Genomic DNA, 14,626 nt, shown 5'->3' with positions numbered 1-14,626 from the left:
GCATTTCTAATCACAAACAAGCTGAATGTATTTAAAAAAAAAAAAAAAAAAAAAAAAAAAGGAGAGAGAGAAGAGATCTGGCTATGATTTTAACAAATAAACAGAAAACCTGAAATTGTATTTTTCAGCACACTAGATGTGCTTTCAGTACTACACATGATTAATGTACTATGCTAAAACTGAACATGCCCTCTTAATTATTTTGTGCTTATTCTACAAGGCAGTTAGAAAGTAATTTTATTTCTTCTGACCATTATAACTGTGCTGTTGCCTTTCAGCTACTTCACATCGTGCAAAAGCAAGTTCCGAACTTAAAAAACCCCACAACCCAACTGATTTTTGAGTCCCCAGATTTCCAGGTGTTTGGCAAATATGGGAGTCCTACAATATATAGAGAGAAACCAGAGAAGGAATTCTATTTCCCTAAAGACATGAACCAATAATACTGAAGCACCACAAATTACATTTCTGACACTGTTCTTTACACATTAGCATTCTCAGCATCAACCCCCTGAAGTCAGTCAAATCTGTCCAGTGGAAAGGATTTGGATTATGATGTAAACTAACAGTAAAGACAATTCCAAATAACATCTAATGTCCAATATAACTACTGTTTATATATTAAAAAGAGATACAGGCTTTGTACCAGGGATGTTCTGTCATGTTTCTCCACAGGAGAAGACTGTCATGGTAAAGTTCATTATCAATTACTGCTTTACAAGTACAAGATGAGTTAAGCTGTCATAATTTCCTCAGCCAGAGATCCTGCGCTGTCAAAAAATGTCAATTTTTAATCTGACAAAGGAAGAAAATTATCTGTTATTCTGACCTCTAATTTCTTGACATTTTAATGCTGTAATTGCTGTGGTTAGTGCTCCAACCATGATTTCACCTGTCAAGTAAGAATGAATCAATATCCTTAAGCTGTTCTTCAGGTTTTAGCTTCCACCTCACTGCTTTTACTTTAAAACGGGGAAAAATTTACAAATGGAATACAAAAGGTTGCAACAATAATAATTTTTTTTTAAAGGAATAATTTTGGAACATATAACAATAAACATTTGGAAAAATGTTTATTTTGTTACATATTTTTTCTCCTCATTAAAATATGAAAACAATTTTGCAATATACAGAAAGAGAAATGATAGAACTGAAGAATCTCCCACCTGCTAATAATAAAAGATGCAAACAGCAAAATTCAATTGTATGTGTTCTTGTTGAGCATTTAATTCAGGACTGTCATGTCGCTCTCATCACTACTTGAAACAAATTATAGTGATCAAATATTTTTTATGATATCAGGAAATTAAAAAATTGTTAAAAAAATAAAAAATCAGTATGTTTAAATAAAGTCACTATATTTTACCAATTCAGTGCAGATCTTAAGTTGCCAAAGTGTTATTACACAGGCAGACATGTGATTTCATGGACTTCAATAGAAAACTTAATGCCATCCCAGGATTCTGGTTTCACCCATTGAGAATTTGCAAAACAGGAAACAACGAAAGAAGCCAGAAGGAGAGTCTTCAACTAAATTGATCCAAAAGGAACAAAAGCTCAGGATGGCAATTTTTCCAGTGCTAAACCATAGAGAGTTGTTAGAGTGTTCCCCATTGCATGGGAGAAAGATGCAAAGGATGCAAAGGGATGAGTTATCCCACCACTGAATAAATTTTTGCTCCATCCAGATGGCTGCTGAAGTGACTCTTTCACCATTCTTCAGGAATGGTTATGGACAATGAGCACCCCAGTGAGGTGCTTGATTCTGGGGTATGGGGTAAATAAGACTAGGCAAAATATGGCATAAACACCTCATGGGGATAGATCTGCCTTTTTAAATCATGTCTTTCAGTCAGCTCAGACCTAAATGGGAGAGGGTTTTATATGAATGACCTTATTTTAATGGTCCCAGCTTCTGCTGGGACTCAGCTCAATATGAAACCAGTCACAGGTATAGTTTGAGGAGGTTACTGCCATATTTGAGTCCATTGGTTTGAAAATGGCTGCTGCCAAGAAGGTTGCATTGATTGGCTTAGTTCACAGCCATTTATTGTGAACATTCACCATTTTCTGTGTGATAAAAAAAAAAAAATAATTTCAATTTCTTTAGAAAATACTCATAGAAAATTTTGGTTACTAAGATTTGCATTTTCCTGGAAAAAAACTCAATCAATTTCAAAATGCAGTGTTCCTAAGTTAAGATGCCAGACACCACCACCTGCCACAGTAAAACACATAAAAGAATTGTTATAACTATTTTTATAGATGCTAGTGTTCCTGTCCTTATATTTCTCTATTTATGAGTGGGATTCAGAGGGTTTTAAAAGATCTTTTATCTTCTAATTTTATTTTGTGGAATATCTAGTAAAAGCCAGAATAAAAGAATAATGTGGAAAAAAAGCCTACCACCAACAAAGCGATTTATACAGAACATATATACTTCTAACAGAAACATGACATCCAAATGCCTGATCTATTGGATCATCAAGATGTCAAATGCTTTATTACTGGTCAGAGAATGTCTGCTAGTTTCATAAACAGGGCTCAGGAAAAAAGACAGCAGCTCTAAATCTTTCTATATTTATATGTGTTGTAATTTCTGAGTTAAAATGAATAAAAACTAATTTTTGAACCTTTTTTATGACAAACCACAACTCACCAACAACAGATCTCTTCAAGGAGAAAGAATAGGATTTTTAAATGCTTACATACAACCTTATGTATTTATATATAACAAAAATTAGAAAGATTCAACTTTTTTAGACATGCTTTCTAATTGCAAACAATGAATTTTATTTACTAATCTAACTTGTGACAATGAGGAGTAAGTTTCTCCTTTAGATGTTTATGTGATGTAAATAGCCTAAGAAGAGGTTTATAGACTCCTGACTGGCAGGCCATGGGTCAGATGTACAAGTGAGTGAACAAAAACATCACCATGAATTTTTTTAAATTTCTGATGACAAGTTATGCATGTAAGTAGAGCCACAGGAGAGCTGAAGAGTCTCATCATGTCATAAGATGTTAAATAAGGTGTACAGACAGATAGACCTCAATCCTACAAGATACCCTGTGGGAGTAGACCCTTAAAATTGAGACACAGGAGTCTGCCCATGCAAATCAGTACCTTAAGCCACACAAATCCCTTGTATTCATGTGGCTTGACACCTGTTTTATACTTTAAAAAGCATTGCTCAGTCATATTTCCACTTTTGCACCTTACTGACTCCTCTTGAGCTCAGAGTTTTAAATCCAGAAAGCAATTATATGAATGTTATTTGAAGCAGTGGGATCAAATAAACTCTTGCCATTCTTAAAATTAAGCAAATACTAATTCTTCACAAAACACAAGCTTTGCAGTGCACGGTCTGAAAATCCAGTTCCAGGAAACCAGAGGCGTATTTTTTCTTTTCTGTAATTCTGCTCCTCAAAAAGCACCAAACACAAAAGGTGTAACAGCCCACGACTAAAAGAAAATCCACGCCAGGCCTCTATATTTAGCTGAATATAAATGCCTTCTAGAATCTAATTCTTTTTGAAATCTATAGATTTCTGTCTCTGAGATTAGAAAACAAACAAACAAAAACCCATCGCCTGGCAATATATAAATTATCACTGTTTTGCATACAGCAGATGGCAGCTATCTGGGGGAATGGAAGATTGTGTGCATACAGCTTCATCACAGCAGTACTCATCTAGCAGCTGTTGCTTCTTCACACTTTTCACCAAATTTCAATTGGTTTAGGCAACAAATGGATGATATTAAGAAATGATCGTTCAAATTAATAGTCTTACTGAAAACAAGCACAGTCACTGGAAGGAAACATCAGGAGACCTCTTTTTTTTTAATTTACTGATAAATTTGAAACTCGTATATATGTGCATATATATATTTGTCACACACACACATATATACAAACAGAAATACTTGTATGGTCAACAAATAGCAGACGTTTCTGTTTTGGTAACAGTTTGATTACACTTTACATGATTAACACAAAAGAGTTCTGAATAATTCTCTCTGTCACTAGAAAATACATTCCTTTTCAGATACATATTCTCACCATTATCTGACTGAAAATGTTACTTTTTTTTTTTTTTTCCTGTGACTATGGTGCAATTTTTTCTTTCAACTCTTCAGTTGTACTAAGTGAATTTAATCAAAGTAAATTATAAAAAGTAGCAGAATACGTATTAAAGAACATACATTGCATTGTAATTTCCTTTATCATAACTGACCATTAAATATATTAGCAACTTCAAGTAAACAGAATACTTTGGGTTATCTGTTCTATTGCCCATTTATCAATACTCACTTCTGAAGTCACCTATGACGTAAGTTCTGAATCAGGTCACACACACCAATTTTTTCCAGCACTAAAAGACAACCATTTCTCACATCAGCTCCCATCAGTTTTTAGAAGGAGATGGCAGTAACACCTACCTCCCTGAGGACAGGATCAGTGATACTATCCAGGTTCACAGAGCCTTCATACGTTAGGTAGTGGAAAACGTTGAGTGCCCGCACGGCTTCTGGTCCTCGCTGCTTGTAGCCAAAGATAAGGTCAATCCACTGATGGAGCTGACATGATACAAACTCACTTTCCAGGGCCTGCAAGTGAAATTCAGAGTTGGGATGTAAATTCCATCTTGCAATTGCATGCTTAAATTACATCCTACCTTATCCTGTTATCTAAGGAAACATAAAGGGCAGCATTACGTTTCCTGGTCAGGTTTATTCAATATTTTTGAAACCTTTCAAACACTAAAAACCAGAACAAATTATATTGAGAAAAGCTAAAAAGATATTCTTCTTCCTTCAGCTTTATAAAAAGCTAATACTCTTTTCAGCTACTGTATTTCTTCAAGCTGTAAGAGGTTTAATTATTAAATTTTGGGTCTGTCAAATAAGTTAGGTAATGCATCAAGGAAAATCAATGAAAATGGGAAAATAATTTGAAAAAACTCTATCTCTCAACTAACTTTTCAACCATTTATGATTAGTCTTAAATCTAATGCAGAAACCTGAGGATTAAAGAGACTGGTAAAAAGAACTTCCAAACTCAATGTGTCAATTGTGACTGGTTTCTCAAAGGAGAAAAGTATTCTTCACAGTAATTTTTTTATTTTAGGTTGTTTCATCAAAGAAAACACAGGCCATGAATAGCTGGATGACATTTAAAAATCAGATCAAGGATTGCTATTCCTTTCCTGAACATATGGAAAGAGATTAATTCTAGATAGAATATTTCTGTTGATTCTGAGCCAACCAATATGCTTTTATAAGATATGACTGGAATCCTTAGAAGGTACTATTGACTGAACTGGAGTTTTTGAAAGCTGAAGGCATTACAAAGTTTCTCCTTACCACTCTTCTCTTCCCAGTCTATGTGTCTTAGTTTCCCACGAGCCCCTACTTGGATACACAAATTGTTCACTTATAAAGACTCTTGTAAGATGTATTTAAGGTGACATCCTGGAACACTCATTCTTTTCTAATGTCACATAATTCATGCCAAAATTTTTACAGGTGTCCTGGCCCAAACTATATCATAAGTCCTGCTTTTCTACAGTGCCATATACCTGGTTCCCTTTGATCAGAACAAGTGCAGTTCAGTTCTCAGATCTGGGAACAAGCTTCCAACAAGTTTGTTAGAAAACCCCCCAAATAACTAATTACAGAATCACAGAAATTTGAGGCTGAAAGGGTCATCTGGAGATCATCTGGTCCAACTCCTCTGCATGACCATTGACAGCAGCCCAGGACTGCACTGAGAAGGCTTTTGAGTATTTCCAAGGATGGAGACTCAATAACCTCTCTGAGCAACCTGTGCCCTCATAGTAAAAAAAAGCGTTTTCTGACATTCAGAGGGAACCTCTTGTGCTTCAGTTTGTGCCCATTGCCTCTGGTTCTGTCACTGCGCACCTCTAAAAAGATTCTGGTAAACTCACCAAAAAAAATAAATAAATAACAGCCTTAATAAAATTTATTATCTAAATATCTATGTAAAGTTTACCACTCACTCAGAGCTCACAGCAACCCTCTCCATTACTTTATCTAAAACATACCTCATTCTCAAACTCAGTGGCTATCCTCCCCACCCCAGGAAGTCCCAATTTATCCCTTGTTCCTAGCACAGTGCCACACTTCAGCAAAGACACTTTTCAGCTAGGACAGGGTTTCACCTAGAACAACTAGGACAAAAGGAGGCTGCTTGGGAAATAATCATAGAATCATAGAATCATAGAATTGGCTGGGTTGGAAGGGACCTCAGAGATCATCAAGTCCAACCCTTGACCCACCGCTGCGGTTGCTAGACCATGGCACTGAGTGCCACATCCAGTCTCTTTTTAAATATCTCCAGGGATGGAGAGTCCATCACTTCACTGGGCAGCCCATTCCAATGTCTGATCACCCTCTCTGTAAAGAAATTCTTTCTAATATCTAGCCTAAACTTCCCCTGGCACAACTTAAGACCATGCCCTCTTGTCTTGTTGAAAGTCGTCTGGGAAAAGAGACCAACCCCCACTTGGCTACACCCTCCTTTCAGGGAGCTGTAGAGAGTGATGAGGTCTCCTTCATCACTGGACACTGAAGTACTGTGTCATGTACTTCCCAGAAGTGGCAGCAACCCCTGCCCACCCCACCCCCAGCACAGGAATAGGGGCAGATGGGGCGAGACCCATGGGTCTGCTTCCCTGGGTAACCACTCAGTCACTCCTCAGAAACTCTCCCTGTAATGCTCCACGTGGAAAAGGAACTCTCTGTGCTGTGGTGACAAACTGAACCATTTTCTGTCAAAACCAGTGACTGCTATTTCTGAGGAAAATGAATGGGAAGGCTTATTATGTATAATAGCTAACGTAGCTCAGTTTGCAAGGGCTCAAGTTCAGCATACAAGAAAAAGCTATAAAAAATGTTTTACATGTTGTTTCCTTTCCAAAATAGAAAACAAATTTGGTGTTTTTCAAAATTAGTGGCTATCATGTGCAAATTGCAAGTAATATAATTTAAATAGCACTAATACTTAATACATTTAAACTAATACTGTATGGTTTCATACATTTCAACTGATAAATATTCAAGAAATGCCAAATCCTTAATTGTGGTGTATTGCGTGTGTGCAACATGATATATTCAGCAACTGTATAATCCCATAAAATTTTTTTCATAGGACTTTTACCTAATTTAGCGTGCAGGATGTTAGCATGCAAGGATAAAATTAAGCCAGCCACAGCAACCATAAATAAAGTATTTCCTAGCCTTTAAATGCTCCATTTTTAATGTTCAGTTGTATGTAATAAAACTTTAAATGGAATTTAAAGCCTGTTGTCTTTCTAGCATCCGTGACCAACTTACAGTAAGCAGCCTAACTGTTCCCCTTCTCTTCCAAACTCTGTGTATTTATGTATTATTGCATCTGCATGTATTATTTATTAAAAAATTATTAACAAAAAAAAAATCATTAGACGTTTTCTTTCACCAAAAAGGCACTGTTTTTCCTAGAATACAGAAAGCATTTCAGAAAAATGGCAAAACTTTAAAGGTGGGATGCTAAATTTGCAAAAATAAATGCTTGGGTCAAATGAGCATATTTCACCCATTATTTCCTCTAACATCCACTCCCTGGTGTTAGGAGAGCTCAATGCCCATGTTGTTTCCCTGAGGCAGTTTCTGCTTGCATGACCAGCCCATACTCAGCAGCTTGTCATTCCAGAGAAGGGCTTACTGACCCTGGCAGGTTTGGAGAACTTCTGTTTTGTATGGATGAATGGTTCTTTAATAATTTAGTAAATAAATGAGGTACTTTTTAACAGAAGCATGTCAGGTGTCCCCAGTTCTTTAAGTATTGTAAGTATTATTAAGTATTAATTGTACTATGTTTACAGGTCTAATGCTTCTTTAGAGGTCTGTATGTGGAAATGCAACACAAGTTTTGGAGAAATTTGTAGGGAGTGAATTTAATTACTTTGAAGTATAAATTTAAGAACTCCATAGATATTTTGAAGTTGGAAGAACTACTGTCAGGGATGTGAGGATGTGAGGATACTGTGTCCAGTTCTGGGCCCCTCAGTTTAGGAAGGATATTGAGGTCCTGGAGCGGGTCCAAAGGAGGGCAACCAGGCTGGTGAAGGGACTCGAGCACAGATCCTATGAGGAGAGGCTGAGGGAGTGGGGCTGTTTAGCCTGGAGAAGAGGAGGCTCAGGGGAGACCTCATCACTCTCTACAGCTCCCTGAAAGGAGGTTGGAGCCAGGTGGGGGTTGGTCTCTTTTCCCAGGCAACTCTCAGCAAGACAAGAGGGCACGGTCTCAAGTTGTGCCGGGGGAGGTTTAGGTTGGACATTAGAAAGAATTTCTTTACTGAGAGGGTGATCAGACATTGGAATGGGCTGCCCAGGGAAGTGGTGGATTCTCCATCCCTGGAAATATTTAAAAAGAGCCTGGATGTGGCACTCAGTGCCATGGGCTGGTAACCGCAGCGGGAGTGGATCAACGGTTGGACTTGATGATCTCTGAGGTCCCTTCCAACCCAGCCAGTTCTATGATTCTATGATTCTATGATGCTGATGGTAGCAAGGGGGCTCAAAGCCTTGTGCCTGCCAAGTGCCCTGTATTGGAAGACCAGTGTGGTGAAGAGATTTGTAGCAGAGACCAGAGTGGAAGGCACAGAGAAGAGCCAGAGCTGTGAGGGAGAGTGGCTTTGCATGGGCCTTAACACCACACAGCCCCAATGATGGGTGGCAATGGGTGGCAATGGGTGACTTGTGACACTCACTCCTCATCGGGGTGGTGTGTGGGGTATGGTGCTGGGAAGGGACAAAGAGGCCACCAAAAGTTTGCAAAGTCCCATCTGGCCCTTGGAGGGGACAAGGCTCCTGATCTGTGCTTGTAACCTGGATTCACCTTAGTCAGGAAAAAGCTTCAGATGTCAGGGCTGACCTGGTTTGCTGGTGTTTCTCCCAAGTACTTCTGCACCACTACTCAAGCGATACTTGCAGAATCCTCTCCCTAATTTGCTCTAATGCACAGGATGCTCCCTCTCCATGTAAGTGCCTCCTGAAAATTTATGAGGTGTTCCCTGTCAACAGCACATTGTTTCATTTCTCAGGAATATGCAATGCTCAGTAGGGAATAGGGTGAAGGAATTTTCTGCATTTACATTAATTTGTAGGTACAGTAGGAAGACCATACAGAAAAAGATAATAACCTTAAAATAGGCTGGAAATAGCCTTTAAGAAGAGTGCTTTGGTGAACATTTTGGCTTTAAGTATTTTAAGGGCTTTAGTTTGAGTATATTTCCAATATTAAAGACAAGAAAACTACTTTTCTTAAGAAAAGCAATAAGAATTATTACTTATAGGATTATATATTCTTTTCATATATTCTTTTATATTCATATATTCTTTTCACTATATATGGCTTTTCAATATTCTTACTGATTAACAGAAACAAGCTAGTAGACTTCTTGTTTTCTATTATGATTAAACCATGCTGTTATATTCATGCACTCTCAAGCTAAACTTGTTTGAACCACTGTTATCAGGGCTTCATTTTCAAATAGGGGTATTCCAGTCAGCATTTTTCATGGGTTTTTTTCAAGGAAAGGAGTCTCCTGTGGTACTGTTTTTAGTAAAGTGACTTTTATTGCTAATAGCTAAACCACAAGCATTATGTTTAGCAGGAGAAAGATAAAGATTTGGAAGTAAAGGTATTCTGCTTTTTGCACATTTGCAGGCAAATGCATGCTCACATGTTCCACAAGCTGAAAATCTGTGTTGCAGTTAATGTAAAAGATAAATAGATATCAGTAAATTTGTATTTATGTAGAACCTAAATAAAGTTAATTTTACCCAAGTTACTGGTTAGTGAGATTAAGCAGAACAGGTCTTTTTAGACTTTGAAGTGTGAATACTGCACATTTCCCTCTCCGTTCATCCTTATTTAATGTTAAAATTATTTTTTACTGAGATTCCAGTAGGAGGCACTGGTTTTTATTTTAATACATATGAAGTATCAGGAGTTCTGGAATTATAAAATATGTTATTCAAAGCTCTTTCTAATACGAATTTTTGTGTTACCTGGTAATTTTGTGTCACCAGAGAAGAGGAAAGCTCTGACACTGTTCCTTTTCAGGACCAGAGCTGCTCCATTCCTGTCATGTTTCCCTCCCCCCTGTAGCTATCCACTGCCTGTGTCTCCAAGAACTCCTACCACACCATTTTGCTGCTAACTATACTCAGTATATTTTAAAAAATATTTTCTCCAAAGCACTCTGAGATATTTTGGTTTTCTAGATCTGCTCAATCACAGACCATTGCCTGTTTCACTGTGCCAGATGGTTTTTTTTTCTCTCCCCCTTAAATCCACACTCCTCTGCAGCCACTGAATGTAAAGATTCTCCTTTCCTAATGGTTCTCTGGTTCCTTTGCCATTTCTTGTATGACTGCAAGAGTAAACTCTTTGACTCTTGCCAAAGAATCCAACAGGCAATACTGATATTTGAAATTAGTTTTGTTTAAACTAAGTAATATTGTAATTACAATGAAAGTGCATCCTACAGATTTGGGTTACTGAGGGATGTCTGCACAGAAACTTATCCTTTATGGGAGCATCTCTAAGATGTAAATAAGTTTCTTCAGTGATACAGGAAGTTTTTAAAAAAAGAATCAGTCTTTTCCAAATTAGATTGAAATCCCTGTTAGCTGAATGAGTTCTAATTGGATTGAGAACAATCCTTGGCAATACACAAAATAAAATCAAAGCTACTACTGAGGAAGTAATATCAAATCTTATCTACTGCTTATCTGGTAAAAAAATAATGTCAACTGCTGCTGAATGGTGAGGAGAAACAATAAATCTTCCAGATTCTCACAGCACAGAGATTTTCATAATAGATGTTTCTAATGACTATTCAAGAAGCTTTTTAATTATGAAATACTATGCATGCTTCTGAATAGCCAGGGAAACATAATAATAATTGGCAGAAGAGAGCAAATAAATCATTTCAAAGACAGAAAGAAAATGCAATCTTAGCAACAGTTATGTAATAGGAACAAAATCTGTATAACAACAGGACACCGTTTAGAGTCTCAAAAATATAATTTATAGTGAATGCACTTTACTCAATGCTGCAATTTGTAATTGAAAATGTGTATAAGCCATAATGAAAATATAATTATAATTAACTTTGAATTACACAATCTTGCATCTTCTGTTTCAAAACTAAAGAACACTTATTATAAACGATCTGCTTCACTGTTTCATGTGGTGTTCCCTGCCTTGATTTAACATGCTTGACTTACTGACTGAATCTATTCCATTTCTGGCTCTCAGGACTGCTCTAAGTCTGTGGGGAATGAGAGGCTGAGTAGGACTACAGATGCACATCTGTGGAAGGTTTTATGCGTGGGTTGGTTTTGGTTTTTTTTTTTCCTGGCAAAATGGGAGATTATGATTGATGAGCCCAGCATTAGGGTAATGTTATCAGGGACACTTTCTGCCTCTGTCCTTTGTGCCATCGCCGAGGTCAGACCATAATCATGTTAGCATTGAACATTGTGCTTTATTAATGTTTCATGAGTAACTCCAGAGCGATCAGTCTAGCTTTGTGTGGATAAATAAAACTGCTACAACAATCCCTGATGTATACACTAAGTGCTTTAGAAGCTACTGCAATGGGTCTTAGAAATAACTTCTCTGAATGTCTTTTCCAGTCTTTACAATAAGTCTAATTTTCACAAGTTTAAAGGAATCTCTTTTGATGGAAAACCACGTTAACCTCCGTTTCTCTTTTTAGTTAGAAGCGTAAAACACCCAACTAAACAAAGTTATAACACCCCCAAAACCCTGCCTGTCTTTTATTAATTTGCACAGAATTTTCGTAAAGCTTGTTGACCAATTGGTTAAATTATGTTGATTCCTGTCCCTGTGCCTCTGATGTTTTCTGGGTTCTTCTTTACTTGTCTTAATAAGTCTCAGGATGAAACGCTGAAATTCTTGCTGTTATTTAAAAAAAATGTTTACATTCATAAATGTGCAGGTTGGCTGTCTATAGGGATTTGTATTTACTCCCAGATAAAATGACATATTTATATATGCTTGCAGCCAGCAAAAAATTACTTATGAACAGACAGAAATAGTTTCAGCTAGGGATAAACAAGACCCCACTGTATGTTATATAGGAGTCTTTCCAGTGAAATAAAATGACTACTGCTAATTTAATTAGACAAGGGATTAGGAGAACACTTACTTGAAATTTTCCTTAATTTTCTGTGGCTTTCCTGTAAACATGTTTTCTACTTGCTTTGATAAGTTGCTGTAGAAATTCCAGGCTTGCACAAGCTTGCTGTGTTTTACACGTCAGCACCACACCCAGACTATTTTTTTCCTTGAGATAGATTATTGTATAGCAGCCAAAGCCTGGCCTGGAGATGACCTAACTGAATAATACATCTGCTGGCTGCTGTTCAAAACATGGAATCAGACATTAGGTTGTGAATGTCAAACTTTCCATTCCTTTTATATTTGTTCCTTACTTTGACTAGCCTACTTCTAGTGACTAAAAAAGGGGCATACTGGCAGTTTGATCTATGAGCTAATAAAACCTACCTGCGGAAGCTTTTCTGAAAAATTATTTAACATTTTATCTTTCAAAATATAATTTCATTTCCTCTTACTAGGCATACTATATCTGCATTGTCATGAAAGGGATTATCCTGCTTTAGCTAGTTGCTACTTTATAATAAGCTTTATAAAAAACCCCATGTATTTTAGACATCCGAATTTTAATTCACTTTGTTTCTATCATCTGAATTCCATCCAAATGTGAGTACTTCTTCTGTCATCTACTTGCCTAGAAGTAAATCTAATATTCCAGGTGCAGTCTCAAAAGAACCATAGACAGGTACAACTGTTTACATCCACTATGATGCAATGATTCTCCATAGACAGCATCAAAATACACTTATTTCTGGTGAATATAAAATTAGAGAGTTTTATCTAATCTAATTGCTGCTCATTATCAACCTTCTCTTGCTTCTGCTTTATTTTTGGTACAAATTTTTGTTTCCAAACTTCTGCTTCCTATTGAATATCATTAATTCTTTCCTCCCAAGGAGATTTTCAGTGTAATTTCTGTACCTAATTCAAATAAATCTATGGATTTTTCACCTATTTTCTAGGCAAGTACTATCTTTATGATCATTTGTGAACTTCATCAAACTGTTTAAGGTAGCCTGTACCTGTGCAGAACTGAATTTTAACAACCAATCATGCTCTTGCTAAAAGTAGATGCTGGGATGAATAAAGGGAAGGCAGAAAATGCCTCGAGGCAAAACTGTAGCATAACAGCCTGATGCTCAAATCTGTGGGCAAAGGGGTAGGAGACAGTATAGGAAGGGTATGATACCTAAGTGAGGTAATATCTGATTTAAAAATCTGCAAAGTACTCAGTTTAAGGTTGTAATTCTAAGACTACTCTACTGCTACTGATGCTGTTTGTCTGTCTTGTGGCAGTTTGAGCATACTTAGATTCCTATGGAACCAGTCACTATTGCTATTACAGTTTAAAATTTAAGAAGTATTTCTCTTAACTACCAGCCTTGATTGAAAGAACAGCCCTGAAGGGGCATAAATGCTATACTCTAAATTCATGTAAGCAGGTGTTCTCTTCAATAGCCAAAAATAACCCAGTACACATCATTTCACTAGAGTTCCTATGCTATTTCCTAAGAAGGAGACACTGCACCAGAGAAATCAAACAAAGCTAACACTTTTCTTCAAGTGATCTCCTATCACATAGTGAATTATTATTTTCTATTATTCATTCCATCTTTGTGGAAGTGAAAGATAAACACAATTTAGAAAACAAGAAGGAACATTATAAGGTTTGCCTAAGGGAGTCATCAATATTCCTCACTACATTCTCCAATAGGTGGCATCTGTTTATCCTTTTTCACTAAGCTATCACACTTCTGTCAAAAGTAAACCTTTTGGTCAACTTCAGTGTGCTTGTTCCTTGGCTCAGTTCAGGTTTAGCCACAACCACAATCCAAAAAAGCTCTCCCTGTGCAGTGACATGGGCACTCTGGAGACATGAACCTGAGGCTAGGAATCCCACACTTCAGGATGGTAATGGAGGTGGTAATGGAGATGGTAATGGAGGGTAGCAATCTTTTAAGTCCACCTCTTTCATTGTTAGTAAAATTGTACTTGAGTTTATTACCACCAGCTGTTACAACTACATGTTTTTAGAAAGAATGTTTAAATATATGCAGCTATAAGAGAAATCAGCCAAGAAAAAGAATAAAAATGTTGTTCAGCTTCCTTCTGCCAACGAAGAACTATTCCTTGGAATGAGTTTTTCATGCTTTGGATAGTGTATTTCATGTGTCTCATGTGATGAGGTTGCCATCACTTGTTTAGAAGACTGTGGTACATGTCAAACCATTTACTCTCCTACATGGAGAACACTTCTGAACAGAGGACACTTCTAAATCATATTTGGAATAGGTTTGTTTCTATAATATTCTTCTATACTTTTGAAGTTCATATGGCTATATTTTCTATGAGTTCCTGAAGGAAAATTTTATTTAAATAGGAAGTTCTTGACATGCATTTTAAGA

The 14,626-nt window shown here is 36.8% G+C and overlaps 1 protein-coding gene across 8 annotated transcripts in view; it reads right to left on the bottom strand.

Moving 5' to 3' along the window:
- Window positions 1-14,626, bottom strand: part of NBEA (neurobeachin) — a 460,838-nt gene that overhangs the window by 40,624 nt on the left and 405,588 nt on the right. For all 8 annotated transcript variants that reach the window (XM_071737478.1, XM_071737489.1, XM_071737508.1 and 5 more), the window contains one exon: window positions 4,445-4,612. In XM_071737478.1, the coding sequence (XP_071593579.1) occupies window positions 4,445-4,612 (168 nt within the window). The remainder of the gene's footprint in view (window positions 1-4,444; window positions 4,613-14,626) is intronic.

The sequence above is a fragment of the Heliangelus exortis genome, chromosome 1, assembly GCF_036169615.1.
Source record: "Heliangelus exortis chromosome 1, bHelExo1.hap1, whole genome shotgun sequence".
Lineage (NCBI taxonomy): Eukaryota > Metazoa > Chordata > Aves > Apodiformes > Trochilidae > Heliangelus > Heliangelus exortis.
Note: the sequence above shows the minus strand (reverse complement) of the source record. Positions and strands in the feature narration are given on the sequence as shown.